The sequence below is a fragment of the Theobroma umbraticum genome, unplaced genomic scaffold, assembly GCF_002168275.2.
Source record: "Theobroma umbraticum cultivar Fairchild unplaced genomic scaffold, ASM216827v3 scaffold_50.0, whole genome shotgun sequence".
In the NCBI taxonomy this organism is placed as follows: domain Eukaryota; kingdom Viridiplantae; phylum Streptophyta; class Magnoliopsida; order Malvales; family Malvaceae; genus Theobroma; species Theobroma umbraticum.
Window position 1 is genome coordinate 6,496,889 of NW_018397261.1, and position 19,541 is coordinate 6,516,429.

The 19,541-nt window shown below is 33.4% G+C and overlaps 1 protein-coding gene and 1 pseudogene across 2 annotated transcripts; both read left to right on the forward strand.

Annotated features, from left to right (window-relative positions):
* Positions 1-4,430: 4,430 nt before the first annotated feature.
* LOC110418634 (bZIP transcription factor 44 pseudogene) lies at positions 4,431-5,976 on the forward strand (annotated as a pseudogene).
* Positions 5,977-12,533: 6,557 nt separating this feature from the next.
* Positions 12,534-17,882, forward strand: LOC110418235 (chaperone protein dnaJ 10-like). Of its 2 annotated transcripts, XM_021430901.1 has the most exons (10): positions 12,534-12,913; positions 13,248-13,350; positions 13,733-13,792; positions 14,119-14,201; positions 15,104-15,269; positions 15,410-15,539; positions 16,022-16,180; positions 16,298-16,470; positions 17,242-17,322; positions 17,520-17,882. In XM_021430901.1, the coding sequence occupies exons 2-10, from the start codon at positions 13,264-13,266 to the stop codon at positions 17,598-17,600; spliced, it is 1,020 nt and encodes a 339-aa protein (XP_021286576.1). In that variant the 5' UTR covers positions 12,534-12,913; positions 13,248-13,263; the 3' UTR covers positions 17,601-17,882. The 2 variants fall into 2 exon arrangements, with proteins under 2 accessions (XP_021286576.1, XP_089639850.1); XM_089783724.1 differs by lacking the exon at positions 12,534-12,913 and having other exon boundaries at positions 13,183-13,350.
* Positions 17,883-19,541: the final 1,659 nt, after the last annotated feature.

Here is a 19,541-nt window from a genome sequence, read left to right on the forward strand (position 1 = left end):
ATATTTTTATATTTTTGAAATTTTATAATTTTACTTTTATAATAATTTTTTGTTTTATGAGATGCCTTGTAACAATTAATCAATAATTAATTTTAATAGATTTTGTTTTATAAGAATTGGAGTTCGGATTTAATGAAAATGTAGTAGAGTTACTTATTCTTAACAAATCTTTGGACGCTCAAAATGATTTGAATAGTTTGATGTTCAAAGTATTTGTAACATTGAAAATAAATATTACCTTGATGATTTAAATAATAAAATGTATTTAAGTTATCAATTAGATCTATTTAAAATTATTATTTTTTATAATCGAGTTTTAAATAATATATCTATACTTTTTGAGCTATATCAAGTATTAAAGAAGATAAGAATTTTAAAAATTTACTTCCTCATTGACAAATTTTTAATGCTTGTCTTGACTCATCCAATTTTCACTGTAATATCAAAATATGTATTTTTTACTATGAAACTAATTAAGAACAAAACTCATAATAAGATATTGAATGATTTTTTTCAAAATTTATCGATCATTCTTATCGAAAAATATATCATTTGAGACTTTAACATTGATTTAGTGAGAGATCTTTTTAACTCTATAAACGACAATTGAGCTCAATTAAAAATACTCAATCTTAACATATAATAATTGTTAAAAAATATTTTATTTTGTACTTAACAAGTACTTGAAATTATTTATATAATTTTCACATAAATTTTTTCTATTGAAGTCATTTTATATTTTTATCTAATATTGAATTTTTAATATATAATTATTTTATAAATATTATTTTTACCTCAAATACGAAATTTTAACTCCACCATTGATTATCTCATTCTTCCAGAACTTTGTAGCTGTACCCAACACTGAAGAAAAGCTAGTGAATATTTTTATCATCATCCATTGGCTAAGCCTAAACGTTTATTGTTCATTCAAAAGCTGCTGCATTTTTATTCGAATTAAGTCTTAATACGACTGGTATCTGCATTGATGGTACTGCTGGATGTGCAGATGAAGGTGCATTTATTATTATTCTAGTTGCCAGAAAATACCAAGACTAAACATGGTTGCTGCAACGAGTGAAACACTTTTCCAGGTGAATATATGCAGAATACTAGAGCAACTTGACAAAAGAAAACTTAATCTATACCAGAGAATTTCAAAAGGACAATGTTCCATTCCAACACATCAGTATCTCTAAAACATCCACCAGGCAATCAGGTAACATATTCCATCCAAGCCACACCAAATAGAAACCAGATGAAAAGGGAAAAAGAAGCTATGTATGTGGAAACGAAACAGGGTAAAATATTGGGTTATTTATTTATTTTTATATCACAAGGGCAGGCCGACCAAAGAACAGGTACCATGTCGAAAAAGAAGGGGGGCCAAATCCAAAACACTCGCAACTAAAGTATGAATGCATCATTACGAGTGTTGATCTTGCTCACAATGATATGGGATTAACCCCTTGCATGCTAAAGCAAATTCATTATTAGAATCAAAGCATCATTGGATCGGTGCAGCCGTGCAAGTAGCTACCTCTCTTTCTCAAGTGGGAAAGCATTGGGTGCCAGTTGCGCCCCATGCATGTCAAAAGCAAATTCATTAGTGATTTCAGAAGTAGGAAAACCTATCATTGGACGCAGAACGGATGCAGGGCTACACTTGATCTGGTGTCTGCTTGGAGCACGGGAATGGGCTTCGTACTAGTAGGGCAAGCATTGTCAGTTTGGTGTCTTTGAGAATGCCTTGGGCTCAGTCCAGTTGAAAAGTTAGTGACAAACCCGAATCTGGATCTTCCTCCCATTTGGGTCTCTAAACTTGCACAAGCCCAGATAAACTAAACCTTGCTCCTCCAACAGTCCAACCTCTTCTTCATTCCTTTCGTTTTTCAGTCAAATGGTTTCACTTAGGAAAGCTTGCTCCCTTTCTTTCAAATATGTATTTCATGTTAATACTATGTAATTAATGCATGAAAAAGAGAAGCAACCAAAAAGAAAAAAATAGGTTATCTTTATATTGAACAAAACACTTTTGAAGGTCAAAAGTAGATGGAAGCATTTTTAAATGCTATATTCAATTAGTTTCATTGCATGAAGACAATAACAGTCAACATATTGTCATTAGGAATTGATATATGCCTGATACACGTGAATTTTGACCTGGGCAAATTCTAGCGAATTTGCACGAGGGGAGAGGAAAAAAGAAGAAAGAAATAAAGAAAAAAAAGGGTAAATAAAAAAAAAAAACAAAAGCAGTCTATCAACTGAACTTAGGGAGCTGACCCAATCTGTCTAAAACCAACGAATTTTGGCATTAAAGACCCAGTGCTTTCATTTTCGTATTTGGGCCGGCTGCCCACTAATTGTTTTCTTCACCTCGAAGTTAACTTGGACCTTGCGCAGAAGATAATGACATTTCAGACATATGAATAAAAAAAACACCAATTACTTAATTATCTGAACGAATTAAGTAATAATAAAAAGAAATTATTTCATATCGATCAGTATGGAATGTTTGGTATTTTATTTAATTTTAAAATTTTAAAAAAAATCTCATAATTTAATTAAATAATTAATTATAAAATCGGAATAAACGGTTGAAAGACTATAAATCTTATTTATTTTATCATATAATCAAGAGTCCAGATAAATAGACTGACTCGCAATTTGCCAAATTGTTCCATCAAGGATTATTAAACATTTGATGAATAATTGATTTGTACTTGCATTATCTTTAATTACCAAAGTCAGCAGCAGCACCGCCCTAAGAGGAGTTCTGGGGCCAGAAAATCTCGTGAGTAGCATATTTCCTTGTCTAAGTTTACTGCTTTGGCTGCCAACTTGTAAGCTAAAATATAGTATTATTTCATCATAAGCACAACTTTTTTCCAACTCACTTTTCTAAATTTTTCGTTCCTGTTTTCGCTAAGGCTGATGAGAATCTCAACGGCCTATATTTTGGAAGACGGATTTGCCCTATGAACATTGAACATGTAATGTGGAATCAAAGGGTAGTTTAGACAAATTTTATACTAGTCGTACAAATGAATATTAAAGAGCTTAAGTAGGAAGCTCAGAGTCCAAAATCAGTACGTATGAAATTAATTAAAACTTAATAAAAATGAACGGACAGAGCTACATCCCTAGATTTTGGTACTGTCCTAAGTGTGTCGTGTCGAAACATCATCGATGGAGCAAAAGACAGCTGCAGCTAGTGCAGGCTTTTTGTGAAAAATAGGTAACATTTGGGAAGTGTGTGCCATCGTGGCCTGTTTTTCTCTAGGACTAGTAAAACCCTTTTATTATATATTTAAAAAAAAAAAACAATTCAAATACTTGTTTTTCAGTCACCTGATTTTAACAGCGCCCAAATGGTTTATAATTTTTTATTTTCAAATTAATTGGTAGATTAAAGGTTTGTGACATTTGAGAAAGTCATTTGTTAGTATTATATATGGTTCAAGATCAGATAAAATTTTTACATGCACGTACAAGTATTATAAGATTAAAAATGTTAACCTATTATCATTAGCAGCATTTAAAATTTTTTTATTTATTTGACGTGAGGTTTAAATATTTTATTTATTATTTTGAAATGTTTGATGTGATATATATATATATATATATATATATATTAGATACCAATGAGAAAATCTAAAGAAGAGAAGGTAAGAAATTTGAGAAAAAATTTTAAAAAATAGGTGATAAAATCAACAAGCAATTGGAACATAAATAGTGGTAGTATAGTTTTTAGCACAAAATTGTTGTCTTACTCCTTGTCTACTTCAAACAAAATATCAATAGTTGGGCACACCATTGCAAATTCTCAAACAATGGGTGAAAAGCACAGGTTTATCATGTATGTATGTATATCATTCTTTATTAAATCATAAAAAAAAAAAACCTTTTTCTTTGATGTGGACAGTAATCTTTTATAAGGTATCATTCACATGAAACTATGTATTACATAATCAATTAGACTTTCCAATCAATTTTATCTTATAAATGGCAACAATTTCAACTAGAAATTCAAAAATTTACTATTTTTTCCCAAGAGTTTCAATTTCAGTTTTTGTTTTTCCTTGTTCTCTTTTTGGGGTGAGCCATCATTTATCTACCTTGAATTTGTGGCACTTACATGTTGCTACCTTTACAGTATCAGTTTGATGGATTTACCTACTGCTACCCACCACGATGTAAACTGAGATAGTTGGTTCCCAGCTGGATCTGGCTAGGTGTGAACCCATCTCTCTCTCTGTCTCTCCCCCACCTCACATGTCCCATCAACTTTTTTCAACAAACTTTGTTCTCTCAGAGGAGATTCCAAACCTCTTTTATTCTCTCCCCTTAACTTTATTTTTGCTAATTTTCTCAATATAAGATTTCCTTTTTTTTCTTTTTTGCATTTTCCCTATTTTTTAAATCAATTTTTCATCAACTTGTTGGTCTTTTTTTCTTCTATAAATTAGCCTTCATTTCACTCAGGTAACTCTTCTCCTTTTCCTTCCTTTCCTTATCAGTCCTTTAGCATATCTCTTCTGGATTCCTCTTTGATAGATATTTTTTTTTCTCAGATATGTGTCTAATGTTCCAGCTTTGAACTCAAGCTGTTCTTCTGTTCTTTCCTCTGATCCAAAACCAAGTTCTGGGTTTTTCTTGTAGAACTCAAAGTTAAGTTTGTTGGGGTTTCAAAATCCGTTACCCATCATCTGATTTTTCTTCTGGAGATTCTGGGCTGGTGTTTTTGAGGCTGTTTCAAGCAGCATCAAGCCAAAGTTTTTGTTTTTATTTCCAAGGAGAGGTTTTTTTAAGAGCAATATCTTCATGCTCAATCTTTTGTTCTTGATGTTTGAGATTCATGTCTCCAATTCTCAGTGAAATCTTTCTTTCTGGGTTTATGATAAATTCTACATTCATTCGCAGGACCCATCTTGTTCAATCCTTCTCAGTTGTTTTTCTCTACTGGTTGTACTACGTTTCATGATTTTGGCTTTAATCTCTGCTACTTAGTCTATAATATATAAATAAAATTGCTACTGGTACTACTGCTACTATCTATCTGCATTGTTTTTCTTTATTAGGGGTGTTTTTATTGTCGTTTGGGTCCTGCTATTATCATCTCTCTCTTGATTTACTCTCTCTGCGTTGAAAAAAATTAAAAAATCTGCCCAAGTTATCTGCAATTTCCATGGCTTCCTCTAGTGGCACATCTTCGGGATCATCAACGTTGCTACAAAACTCAGGGTCTGAGGAGGACCTCCAGGCATTGATGGATGAAAGGAAAAGGAAGAGAATGATATCAAACAGAGAGTCAGCAAGGAGGTCCAGGATGAGGAAGCAGAAGCATTTGGATGATCTCATGGCTCAGGTAACTCAGCTGCGGAAAGAGAATCATCAGATCATCACAAGGATAAACATCACGACCCAGCATTACCTGAATGTTGAGGCTGAGAACTCAGTGCTTAAAGCTCAAGCCAATGAGCTTAGCCACAGATTGCAGTCTTTGAATGAGATCAACAGTTTCTTGAATGCAAACAATGGCAGTAATTTTGGTGTTGAAGATGCAACAAGCCTTGCTTTCGCTGAGCCTGCTGACAGCTTCCTTAACCCATTCAATTTGGCCTACTTGAATCAGCCTATCATGGCCTCTGCAGATAACATGTTTCAGTATTAATCCCATGAGCTTATTGGAGTTCAGTCAAAAGGGAGGAAAGATTAAGAGAGCTGAGGAGTCCTTAAATTTTTAGTCTTTTTTGTTTTGGTTCAGAGTCTTTTTTAAGATAATGTTTTATCAGTAGGGAGTGGTGAGAAATAAGGTATGTGTAGGACAGTTGGACTGTGCTTATTGGGTTGTTGAATCCTTGGTATGTAAATGGGATTGAATCATAAGTGTGTGATGCAAGCCCAATGAATGTACATGGGGCTTTGGTATAAAATAAAATATATATGTGAAGTAAGCTTTTGTTTTGGGTAGTTTCAACTTCTCCTGTGAAAGCTCTTGGAGTTGACATCAATTCTTTTGTTTGACTGATCCCCTGCAAATATCAAAGGGCTTAAAAATGGTGGCTTCCTGCATAATAATGTTTGACAAAGACCACACTTTTGTTTTGCTTCTTTTCTCTTGTACTGATAACAGTTTGAGGGTATTTTACAGCCAAAAAACTGCAGCAGTCCTTGTTTTACTTGAATGGAGTTGACAACTTTGAACCGGAAAAGACTTCGCTACTTGTCGATGGTGACCCGTTTGTTTTTTTCTGATTAATTGAACCGTAAATACTCTTCATTTGCTTTAAGAATGTTGTAATCTCAACTGCTCTAATTATTTCCAAGGAGATAATTTCCATTTGAGTTCATCCTCCAATTGCTTTACCCTTACCATACAACAATTGTAGTCAGAATTCCCATCTGTCAAAATGTTCAAGAGGAAAAGTACTTTAATTAGCATTACTTGCTAGGTTGTTCCCAAGCTCAAATGACCTCAACCTCACTTGTTATCCTAAGAGTGGCAATTGAGAATCAGAGAAAAGACCATGAACTGTAGCACTGACAGCTCCTGAAAGGAGCAAATTGCATGAAGGTCTAAATAACAAGAACCATGTTTTCCCCCTTGTGGGAGCGAGATCGAGATGCAGTTGCCGGGTGTAACCCTTTGTAACAAGGAGAACAATCAAACATGTACACCCTGTTATGTCTGTCTCATGTCCTTGAAGAAAGCTACTTCTGGTCGCAACCAAATTAACTTGGAATAATTTCAGCTCCTGGACCTACTATTTCTGCACATGGTTCTCAGCAGCAACATGCAAAGTAAACCAAATAACAGGTTGAGCTGACTGATTCTTCATTTCACCCCCTGTGTTTTTTAATATCAAATTTTAGAGTAATTACAAATCAGAAAGGCTAGTTAGAAAACATACTACAGTAATCATTTATTGCCATCGTGAGATCAGAATTGTTCAATGCGTGTGGAAAGAGAAACAAAGGAAAGAAACAAGAGACATCCCATCGGATTGGAACACAAAAAAAGAAGGATAAAAGCTGATTAAATACCAAAAATTACACTGGTAAAGCTACAAGAGTGATGGAAAGATGGATTTAAAGGAAGAAGCAAAAAACATAAAAAAGTAATGGGATGAAAAAGTTAAGAAAAAGAGAAATGATTTCTTAAGAGGTTTGTAGTGGGAGTGCTCTTGCATTTTCCTTGAAAACTAGTCGCACGTGCAGGGGGACAATGTCTTCAGCGCCAGAACTTAAGCACATGATAACTGTAAAATGAAGTTACAATTGAGTCTAATATATTAATTCTCCATGGTTTCCCTGTTCTAATCTCAAAATAAACAATGGGGTTCCGTTTGGATTTCCCAGAAAATCCAGCTTCAATCTGTCTCGTGTCTCATTAAGCTTGATGAATTCGGTCATATTTGTGGAGAATTATTTGATTGTAATAAAAATTTCTATCCGTAATTTTATTTTCTTTATTTAAAAAAAAAACAGGGTTTTAGTTGTATTACAGCTTTTCTCTGTCTGTATCACAATGCTTGATGGGGCAACTTGCTAAGTAGAAAAAAAGAAGATGGAGCAAAAGTTGGGGACTGTTAGAGACTTATATTAAAAAAAAACAGAAAGGAGAGGAGAATAGTGTTTCTGTTTTGAAACTGTGGACAAAACATAGTGGAACTCTTTTCTTTCATTTCCTATAGATGCCTGTATGTCCTTATTAACTCGTATAAACAGACAGCCACTAAGCACCCCAACAGGTCGAAAAAGGAAATTTGAGCTAAGCACTTTATATAAAATGGAGTAAAAGCCAAAAGGAGGGGAACTTGGGCAAATGGGCTCCAATTAACCTGATATTGTTTTTATAGAGAGAAGGCAAAAAAAAAAAAAAACATTGAGGTTCTAATTTCCTTAAGATTCCCATAACTTTTGGCACTTCAATTCCATCTCACAAGTATAACTTGAAAACCAACAAAACAAAATAATTGAACATCTCTCTTTTTCAAAGGTCACTTCACCATTACATATTTGTCCTTTTAATTCCATAAAAACATTGCAATCAAGGGACAAAGGTTGTCCTGATTTCAGTCACAGTCTCCTGTCTTCAATCATGGTTCCGTAAGCACTTGTGAAACTAAAGCAGTTGTTTGCCCTAATCTCTTCATCAAGGGGTAGCTAGCTAGTGTCCGTACCATGTTAGGCAGTCAATAATCAAAACAAAACCACAAGAGAAATATATTTTTAGCAGCCCCTTGAAAGTGACATTGTCACGTTTGTGTCAAGTTCTGTCTCATGACAAATCACAGTGGAGTGGGCTTGGCGTAGGACTTAGGAGCTACTCCTAACACTTGTCAAAATTCAATAAGAAATTAAATAGAAACATTTAACAATAATTATGTCAAAGTTTAGTTTAAGGAGTATTAATAATCATAATAATCACATGCTTTGGAACTTTTTCTAATGTCAATTTATCATAATACCTATTACTTGATAATAAAAATATCAATTAAATAGTACATGTATTTAAAAAAAAGTAATAATCCATATGATTTAGTATTTGTTTGATTTGATTTTTTTTAATTTATTTATTTTTTAAAAGTAAAAATTGAATTAAATAAAAATTTAAAAAACTCTTAAAAAATAATTTTTTTAAAAAACAAAATCTAAAAAAAAAATTCCTTCAAAAACTTTTTTAACTTTTCTTTTAAAAACACGTCAACTTAATTAAGAGTTATTCCGAATATTAGCAGTGGTGGTTTTTTTTAATGGTTTTAAGTGTCCCTAAGCCTAGGCCCTTGGAGTATTGACGGTTCTTTTATTTTAGCTATTTCATTTCTTGTATTCATAAAATCTAAGGTTTTATATTAGTCTTGGTACTTACCAATAAAAATTAAATAAGTTTAAAAAAAAATGCACGTCAACTTTTTGAAAAAAAATTTTTTGTTTAAAAAATGTCCTAATCTATTGAAAATAATCTTAACATTATTTTCTCAAAAAATACATCCTCTTTTAATCAATTATTTGTGAAATTCATTTTTTATTATTTATTATTAATTATAAATTTTATGTTATATAAAAATATTTTTTATATTTTTAAAAATTTATTTTAAATAAAAAATAAAGTTAACCTTTTTTTATTGTGAACTAAAAAAATTCATGATTAATATATAAGTATTTATTAAATACTCTTTATGATAATTTTAATCAAAATTAGATCTTATATAAGTTATTTTTTTAAATAATTTATTTATTTAAATAATTTTAACTTAATTTTAAAAATTATTATTTTTCATATTATAATAGCTTTTAAGTTTTTTAAAAAAACTAAGCTAAACAGGATTTTTGTTGAATTTCATTCCGTGAATGGGTAACACTCATTTTTTCAATTGGAGAAAAAAAAATGAAAAAGTACTTTATTGTTACAATTTTACCTTCTTAAATAGATTAACTAAGAAGAGAACATAAAATAAATGTTCTATCGAGTACTTATATATATAAACAATGTTTTGGGGACCAATCTCCCTCCTGTCTGCAGAGAGCAAAGACTTAATTAATAGATACTACAAAATTATAGGGTATTATCAACGGAATAATTCTTGCAGGTGAAATTTCATCAATAAAATTCTAATGATTTGATTCAAAGTATAAAAGAAAAAAGTAAAGACGGAATACCAACAAAATGTGATTAGTTATAAATTGATTTGTAATTAGTTAAGTAAAGATCATGTTTTCAATAATGAGACATTCTACGTAATTTAATATTTTCCTGTGAAATTACATTTTACGTGGCCTAAGAGAAAACCAACCATTGGGTGGTTGGAGAAACTTTTCTCGTACAAAAGCAAAAGAACGTAGAAATTTAGTATGCAGAATCTTGTTTGGATGGATGGATGATCCAGTGTTAGTACGTACAATTTGGAGAAGAGAAAGAAAATTCCCACCCCATATTTGGTTTCCATGACTGACAAAACCTACCCAAAACAAAAAGTTCAACATCCCACTATATTTTTTCTTTTCTTTTCTTTTCAAAATACCCAACAAATATTTAGTTAACTTTGCCAAAAGGAAATCAAAGAAAAAGAAAAAGAGAGCTTTACACAGAAGAAAAGAAACCCTAATTTTTATATTTTCTTTTTCACATTTACTTTCTCATGTATAACCACTGAACCAAACACATTAAAACATTATCAACTTTCTTCCTTATTGTGTTCTTTCATATTAGGGAAAGCAGCCGGAAATTGGGTGAAAGAAAGGTTAATTAAGAGACTACCCTAAATTAATCTATCATTCTTGCTCCAATGGAACCTCAACAAGTGATTTTATTATGGATGTAAACATCATTATTTCATAGTTATTCCACTAAATGCTTGACAAGCAAAGAAAAAGTATAAGAAAGTCGGTGAGTGTAGGCTGGGTGGTTCCCATTTCTAGTCTTAAAACCTAAAAAGAAAAAGAGGAAATTAAATAAAGAAAAAAAAAGGTGTTATTGTACTTGCATATTAGAACAGACCCGTAGCTTTAAAGAGGGAACAATGATGATGAAATCTCTTGCCTTGCCCTTTTCTTTTTGGATTTCGTTGCATGCTTAAAAAAAATAATAATAATAAAGAAGAATTCAAGGGAAAGGGGTGGCATTAAGTTAGATGCTGAGAGCATGTGGCCAGCCATGTTTTTGTATGGCTCACATGAGCAGAGGAAAAAGTGTCTGGGTGATCTTGGTTTTGTTTAGTGGGTGAGATTTAAGTATTAAATTGAAAAAATTAATGTGGATCAAAGCTTTGTTAGGGAGTTGATATTTGGTAGGTAGTGAGCTAAGACTTTGTCGACCCTTTTAAAATTTTTTACTATAATTGATTGCATTAAGTTAACGACAAAAGAAGGGGCTTTGATTGAGAATGATGTCTTATTAGTTGAGCATGAACGGTGGGTGTTAATGACATCCTAATTAAATTATCAAGCATATCATTAAGAAAGATAAGGAGTTAGAGAGAGCTCGAGGGTCAAGAGAGAGAGAGAACTTGCTTTTGATCTAATTAATTAATATATTTGTTGCAAATTAATTTGGTAAATCTAAAGAGAAAGAAGGTTTTAAAAATGAGAGTTTTTCCATCCGCATTTATCAACTGAATGCTAATCAGATATCAATTATTTAGTTGAGAGTATAACATCAATGGATGTTACTGATGGAATGAAAATAATCCGCAAGTGGTTGGTGGTGTTGATGGAATGCTAATAATTAAAAATCATTAAGATCATTTTACTAACAAAAGTTACAAAATAAATAATTAAAAATCAAATGTAACAATTTTTGGTGTTACTTTAATTTGTATATATCTTATACCTTTTTGACTATTTCACTATTCATTAAATTTGTTACGTTAAAGGACAAAAGAGGAAATTCCTTTTCTTTTCTCTTAATGCATCGATGTTCCAATTTTCCTTATCTAGCTTTGGGAATATGAACTTGTTAGTGGCCTTATAGTGGAAAATCGAATTTCAATCAAGCATCCGAAAGATATTGATTGTGCTTGAGATGGATAATATTCCCTTAGTCTTTCAAAGAGTTAGGCCCCAAATTTGAATACAGAACATGAACCTCCCAATCCTCCAGCTAAAATGCATCCTGCACATCCACAAGTTCTGATGTAGACATAAAACAGAAAGATGTGATGATATTCAAAGATTCCCAGGTACCCAACTGCTTTGAGTACTATTTTTTTCCACATTTTCTCAGGGAGGAAAGCCCACTTGCAAGCAACTTTTACACCAGCCATCACACGCGAAAACTATACCCTACTTCTTCAATGGCATGTATGCTTTTTTCCCTAAATTAATCAAGTAAATCATTCGCCATACGGCTTCTAATTTCACCAAGTGTTCAACAACTTGGTCTTTTTCATGCTTGGGCGAGCAAAAATTAATTGCAACGCCCCCAGAAACGACATTTCATAAATAGATGAGAACGACATACACTTTATCCACTTTTTCTCTCTGTTTTGTACATAAAGACGAATGTGGGTACATATAATAATCAAAGAGATCTGAAAATAGATAATTTTTTTTTTAATGATATTCTGAAATTTTTCTCGTAACCAGCTGCTTCTGCTGAATATTACCAAGTGACAGCCATGTCTTCAGAGTCTTAGATCTAATCCTGGGTCGGGTTGCCCTTCAACAGGCCGTGGCCCAAGAATTGCTCTGAGAAAATCTGGACATGGGCCTTGCATGGTTGGCCCAATTTATAATTGGTTTCTTGATGTAAAGAGAAGTTGTCAATGGTGGACTTGGGACGTTTGGTGAAGCCACGGCCCAATAAAATTCAGAGCCTGCCTCAGATATATTTGTTAAGACCCATAATTATTAATCAGGCTGGGTAGAAGCTCCTGGGAACCCAAGCACAAAGCAGGGCCTGGACCCAAGAAGGGGGTCCATTTTGGCCCACGATTAAACTTGAACGATATTTCAGAGCATGAAAATGGAATATAAGCAAATTTCCGGAATTAGTAATTTCGAGTGTAATATAACAGAAGCTCTTCCAAGTTGATTGTCGGTCTGCCATCCACAGGAAGGAAGGACGCGTATGGGTGGTGGAAGCTTCCTTTCGAGCTTCTCTTTACAGAGAGTACAACGTCACATGTTTCTCCAAAGCAATGTCGTTTCCGACGACACGCGGCGTCGTCGCGTTCGCTCCTTAAATGTTATTGGCTAACACGTTTGTGCACGTGTAATGATCAAACACCCATCGACCGCCACGTAATCAATTCTATATCTGTCTTCAAGAGTCAGATTCTCGATATAAAAAAATCTCCCCTTTGGTTCCTGTGTTTGTTTTTTGGTCGATGAAATCCGGGTTTATATTGATTTTTAACAAATCTTGAAGCATTTCTTAGCCAGTTCATCTCACTTGCCATAGCACGTAAGTTCAAGGTTCTTCTTTTTGTTTTCTTGCTTATCATACAGCTCCCATCATATTGTTGTTACATTAATTTAGAGATCTGAATTGATTTTTATAGCATATAGGGTCTTAGTTTCTATCAAAATTCAACCTTTCTCAGTTTCTGTTGCTGAAAGATTCATTTATTGTCAGTTTCTGTGGAACCCTTTTTGTTTATATGTAACATTTTCTTTCCTTTTCTTTTCCTGTCTTGAGAATTTTGTGATTAGTTTTATCTTGCTTTTGTTCTTGTTCTTTTCTTTATCATGAGGCTAATTAGTTGTGTTCGTGTGCCTAATTCTAATGGTAAAAGCAGTGCCAAGAGAAGACCAATGGTAAAAGACACTGCATATTATGATATATTGGGTGTCAATGTTGAAGCATCCGCAGCCGAAATCAAGAAGGCTTATTACCTCAAAGTAAGCTTCTCGTTGTACCTCTATTATCTTTAGATTTGTGGTTTTTTTTTGGAAACATGTATCATTTAAGAACCACACCACATTAAGATTGCAGCTTTACCTGAAGGGGAAAAGACTTTATTCCTCTGTCTGACAAGAATTAGAATTGTCTTGGTTTTTAGAAAGTATTTATGAACATTCTCAATGATACCATGGTGTATAGCCTTTCTGCTTTTGGGATATGTAATCATAAAAAATGCTTCTATGTTTAATATGGTTGGCCTTATTTATTTGGCTCTTTTTGGATGGAAACCAATTTTATAGGTGTCTGTTGAAATTTTAACAAGATTTGGGTAACGATATATGTTTGGCATATATGATTTTATTATGTGGTATATTTCAGGCAAGGCTAGTTCACCCTGATAAAAATCCTGGAGATCCAAAAGCCGCCCAAAATTTTCAGGTAAGCTATCAAATTTAACACTTTTTGAACTTTCTTATTTTCAGCGTGCTGCTAGTTTGTAAGTTCTTGAAATATAATTTGTAGATTTATAGAGAAGTGTACTAAAAGAAAAATTAAGTGGAAAGTCTGAGGTCACTGTTAGGAACTGAATCCTTAGTTCTACTACTGGTTTTTAACTACTTTCTTCCGTTCAAATTGCCTTTCATGTTTCTTGAGTTGCCTTAATTGTCATATTGAAAGCCAAATAATGAAGAAGAACATATTTCATCATCTGCATTTGCACTCCTCTATTTGGTACTTATTTGCACTGTTTGATACATGTGAAGGCACTTGGTGAAGCATATCAGGTTCTAAGTGATCCTGAAAAGCGTGAAGCCTATGACAAGCATGGAAAGGCAGGAGTACAACCGTAAGTCTATATGCTATAAGTTGATCTTGATTAGTTCTGTTCTCATAAAACATAGTTATTTACTTTGCCAGTTACTTCACATTCTTTAGGGTGATTTAGGAGCACATGGTTTTGAAAAGTACGAGGACATCTGTGCACATATGCTGGCATTCCTAAATAACATTTCCATTTTTGTATGTCAAGATTTTTAAATGATGAGTTCATTTATGGATATATTATGAAGATTATGAAAAAGCTGTTTAGTTGAATCTGAATCATATTTTGACTGCTAGTTTTAGTTATAATGCTACATTTGATGTAGGCTACTGAATATTGGTTATGGGAAATAAATTTTGAATGTAAAATGGAAAATAAATGGGATCATTATTTGGTTCAATGGTGAACGTCTAAGGCTGCCAAGTGCAAGTTAATACTTTCAAGTCTTGAGCAGAGCCCTTCATCGAAGGGAAAAATGGTTTGGAGCTATATAAGGTGAAAGCCGGACAGAATATCCAGAAGAAGATAAGAGTGACCTACAAAGTTACTGAAACAAATTGTTTAATTTATGCAATGTACTCCAAAAGAAGTAGCACAATCCTGAAAAAGTTGAGAATGTAATGGTTTAAAAGAATTCATGCAGCCAGCATTAAGGTAGAATTATGGTTCAGCTTAGTTGAGCATTCATATCTCCAATTTCTCCAAGATCTGACCTCTGACATAGATAAAACCTTGTAAAACAACCTAAAGCTATAAAGGGAGAAAAAGAAAAGAAGAAAAGTAGATTATTAGATACTTATGGTAATTCATCCATAAAATTATGTTTAGACAAAACTTGCTAGAAAGTTGTGCTTGTTGGGTATGGCCAGCAAGCTTTAATGCCTTCTTTGTGTTTGATTAGTGTTTTTCTCTCTTTTTGATGACAGGGACGCCATGTTGGATCCTTCAGCTGTCTTTGGGATGCTTTTTGGAAGTGAATTCTTTGAAGAATATGTTGGCCAACTAGCACTGGCTTCTTTGTCATCTGTGGAAATTGAAGATGATTCGCTAGATAAGGAAGCTCGTATGCAGAGAATTCAGGAGAAGATGAAGGTAAAACTCTTTTCAGAAGTCCACCACCAACCAACCACACCCCCCCCCCCCCCCCCCCCCCCCCCCAAAAAAAAAAAAAAAAAAAGGTTTTCTTTCAATTATAGTGAAGTTTTTGCCTTTTGCCCCTTTCTTATATGCAGGCACTTCAGAAAGAAAGGGAAGAAAAGCTCATCACAATACTGAAAAATCGCCTTCAGCCATTTGTTGAAGGTCAAACTGATGAGTTCATTAGATGGGCAAATTCAGAAGCACGGCAACTTTCAAAAGCCGGTAAACTTTTTCTTATGTTGTCCTCAACTAAAAATAGCAGAAAGGATATATACTTTATATCTTAGATATCTCTATTGTGGAAATTTACCTTAGTCCTTTTGGAAAACTAGTTGATGTTTTGATATTTTATGATGCTGATATTGCTCAAATATTTTTCATTAGAAGGTCTGTCAGTTTTCAAAATCTGTTCGAAAAAGTCTTGTTGAATTCCAGTTAAGTTTATAGTAGGCATATGGCTTGGTCCAGCCCACTCCCAGTCAATAGTAGTAATAGTTTAAGATCAATGGTCAAAAAACCATGCATGTTTGTATAACATTTTTTTTTATAACCTATTTATCTGTCTATCATACAAGACTACAAGTAGTTCAGGAATTTGGTACCTCTTTAAAACATTTCCAGGAAATCTGCTAAATAACTAATACCTTCATTTTTCTTCTTAAATATTATCATTGCCATTAATTTATATTTTCCACCTCTTTCAGCTTTCGGTGAGGCTATGCTACATACCATTGGATACATTTACACGAGGAAAGCTGCGAGGGAACTTGGAAAAGACAAGCGGTTTATGAAGGTACCCTTTTTAGCAGAATGGGTGAGAGATAAAGGCCACCGTATAAAATCACAAGTTATGGCAGCTTCAGGTACAACATTCTGCAGTTAAAGATCTTGATATTATTTAATGTCCTTCAAGACCTTTCCAAGTTAATTGAACTTCAAAATTTCAAATGAACCTAGCAAGCACGTTCATCTCCTTGTAGGTGCTGTTAGTTTAATTCAAATACAAGATGAGCTGAAGAAAGCTCACCAAGGAGAAAACAAAGAAGAGAACATACTGAAAACCCTGGAAGATAAGAAGGATGCCATGCTTCAATCCCTTTGGCAGATCAATGTGGTTGATATTGAGTCAACTTTATCTCATGTCTGCTTAGCAGTGAGTTAACACATTTTCTTCCTTTGTGGTGTCTTTTGTGTGTGTGGATGTGTAAGTAGGAAAAGATAATTGTTAGTTATGAATTTTATTGGGATAGATTCCTCCAATATCACATGGAGGTCTTTGGTACTAATTCCATCTCATAGAACCTATTATCATGAGCAAGAAGTATGAGTAGGTTTCACTAATTGTATAATTTGACATGATGTTGAGACTAAAAGATAGAGAAGGTGCTGTTAACCGCATTTACTTTGTTTGCACAGCTTCAAATGACTTTCTATAACATTCATTTAAAATTAGGATACACAATTTTTTTCCCCCTTTTCCTTCTATTGCTATGATGATGTCCTCAATGAAGTTATTGACTTCTTTTTTCCATGCTGTACTTAAATGGTCCAACCCACTTCTATAACTTTTTAGAGGAGCTGCCAAGCATCTTTCTGGGGTTGCTTTGCAGCGTTTATGGTCTTTTCCAGAACTTCAGCTATCTCATTTATCTGCTGTACATTTAAGTTTCATCTTGTATCCTAAATAAATTCAACATATGACATGCTAATAGCGCGTGACTGAGAAATTAACTAAAGTTATTTTCTCCTACAGATGCCAAGTGACTGAGCTTTATTGCATTTTGACCTGCTAATTTTATTCAAACTCACTTTATCTTCACTAAAGGGTTTAGGGTGTATCGCCCAATTAACTTATTGATAGATAGTAGATCAGTTGAACCAAGTTGTATTTTGAGGAAATTATCTAAATCTGTTTGTTATCCAGGTACTTAAAGACCCTAGTGTATCGAAGGATGTTCTAGTTTTACGGGCAAAAGGACTGAAAAAACTTGGAGCAATTTTTCAAGTGAGTATGACGGTCCCTTCCACAAATTAATGAGCCATACAGTCATTCCAAAGAGCTGTAATTCAGCTTGATTTTGAGTTCTGTTTCAAATTGACATAGGTGATGGGCACAGAGTGCTCGGAATAAGTAATTCTTTTTCATATATGTTTTTGGCTCATACTCACCACAGAATTTATCTTCCATTTCTAATTTCTCAGGGAGCAAAAGCTGCTTATAGTAGAGAAAACAGCCTGCGCCATGAAAGTGACAAAGCAATAAGTGTTGGTTCCTCCTCATAGTCATCTTGATACTCGATGGATGCCCACTTGGTTTTTGATGTAGATGGTGTGTTGGAAGTAATTGGGTTTTACTTTTGTCCAATGTTTTGAATGTTTGAAATGTATGTTCATCATTGATGGTATTGATTCAACAGCATATTGAATTTTAGACAAGAATAGGAATCTTTGTGCATTCATTACTGCAGGATTAGTTTCATTGTTGTAGTAGACTGTATATGCCAATTTGTTATAGAATCAACGGTAATGAAGCTGTGTTGAAAGCAACCAGTAAGTTTTTCTGATGCTTACGTGCAAGTTGCCCCTACAAATGCATATATACATCCATAGGTAGTGGCAGAGCTTTTCTGCAACTAGGAGGAAGAATAATTTATACAGAAGGCACACAATTGGCACCTATTCCTTGCATCCCTTTTGCAAATCACCATGCACTAATTTAAATAAGACATTATCATCAAATCTCTTGATATTTGTTTAATTATCATGGAAAGATAACCCAACCTCCCTTAGCAGAAAGATATTTGTCATCATCTGCAACGGTGAGGAAGACTATTAACTAGGACTAGCATGTCCTACCCTTCTCGTTATATATATATATATATATATATATATATATATATATTTGTCATCATCTGCAACGATGAGGAAGACTATTGACTAGGACTAGCATGTCCTACCCTTCTCGTTATATATATATATATATATATTCTGAAAGACACTGTCACAAACTCCACTTTCGTCCATGGTTTCCCATTTGTTTCCTTTTGATAAGATCAAGGATCAAATCACCTATTTGGGTTAATCCAAAAATAATCAACCCATGAATCATAATATTATATTACATTAGTAAAAATCATTAGCCGAAGCTTTATATATATACATATATATATATATATATATTAAAGGGGAAAAAGTGTTGCAATGATGGAACAAAAAAGAAGAAAAAGTGCAGTAGCCATTCCTAAAGCAGGTGCCTTATCGGTGTACACTGTCGAGAGCATATAAAGATCAAAATCTTTTTCCAAATCCTTTTTAAGTGCTTCAGCCTTGAGATGAAATAACATCATAAACATGAATCTGATATCACACTCAGAATCCATTATAGCAGCATGCCAAGAAAGAATTATAGCAGTGCAGATGATGCATACCTGAACCAAACTCTCATTGCCGGTGTTAATTCAAGCCTCGAACAATACGTCAAACATATTCGATCCATGACTTCATTTATTAACCTAGTTCCATTAGGAAGTTGACCAAATATTAAGAGGGACGAGGAATTCACATAATTTAAGGGAGGATATGCCCTAAACTCCTAACCCCACTTCCAACGAAAAAGAAAGACAAAATGGTATTTTAATGGCACAGTGCTCTTCTCTTTATTCTCCACCAGTGTCCTTTCAGTTGTATTTGGTGCGTTGTCCTTGTCGTTAAGGATAATTGAAGCCACTTAGTCATCCCGCAAAATGTTATTTTAATGGCAACCTAATTAACCCCTTTCAGCACGCCCCCCCGCAAGGCCACGGAACCTCCCTCCAATGGCGACCATTTTCCCCATGTTTCCCGTTTTAGCCCTACAATACCCTCACTCAAAACTCAAATCAGCAAGTGGAAATTCTACCTCACTTTTGGATTTCTGGATTGGATAATGCTCTCTTCTCAATCATGGTTTCCATATTTTTTAGATTAAGTTGATTGGACTGTCTGGTCAACCAAATAATTTTTCAGTTTATATATAAATTCTATATATTTTCAACGAATCAAGTATTTTCATTATATATTGAGAATAAATAAGTAAACAAGAACGTAAGATGTGAAAATATGAATAGTAATATATTTTGAATCAATATATAGTAAGAAATTAATATAAAGTAAAGCTTTATCCTTTATGTAAAATTCAAGCATTATAAGAAAAATGAAGTTTAATTTTTTTGAAGTGCTTTTTCA

Coding starts and splice junctions, on each gene's coding strand:
- LOC110418235 (XM_089783724.1), top strand. CDS start 13,198: ATGAGGCTAATTAGTTGTGTTCGTGTGCCTAATTCTAATGGTAAAAGC. Junction 13,793..14,118: donor AAGCCGCCCAAAATTTTCAG/GTAAGCTATCAA, acceptor ATACATGTGAAG/GCACTTGGTGAAGCATATCA. Junction 17,323..17,519: donor AACTTGGAGCAATTTTTCAA/GTGAGTATGACG, acceptor CTAATTTCTCAG/GGAGCAAAAGCTGCTTATAG.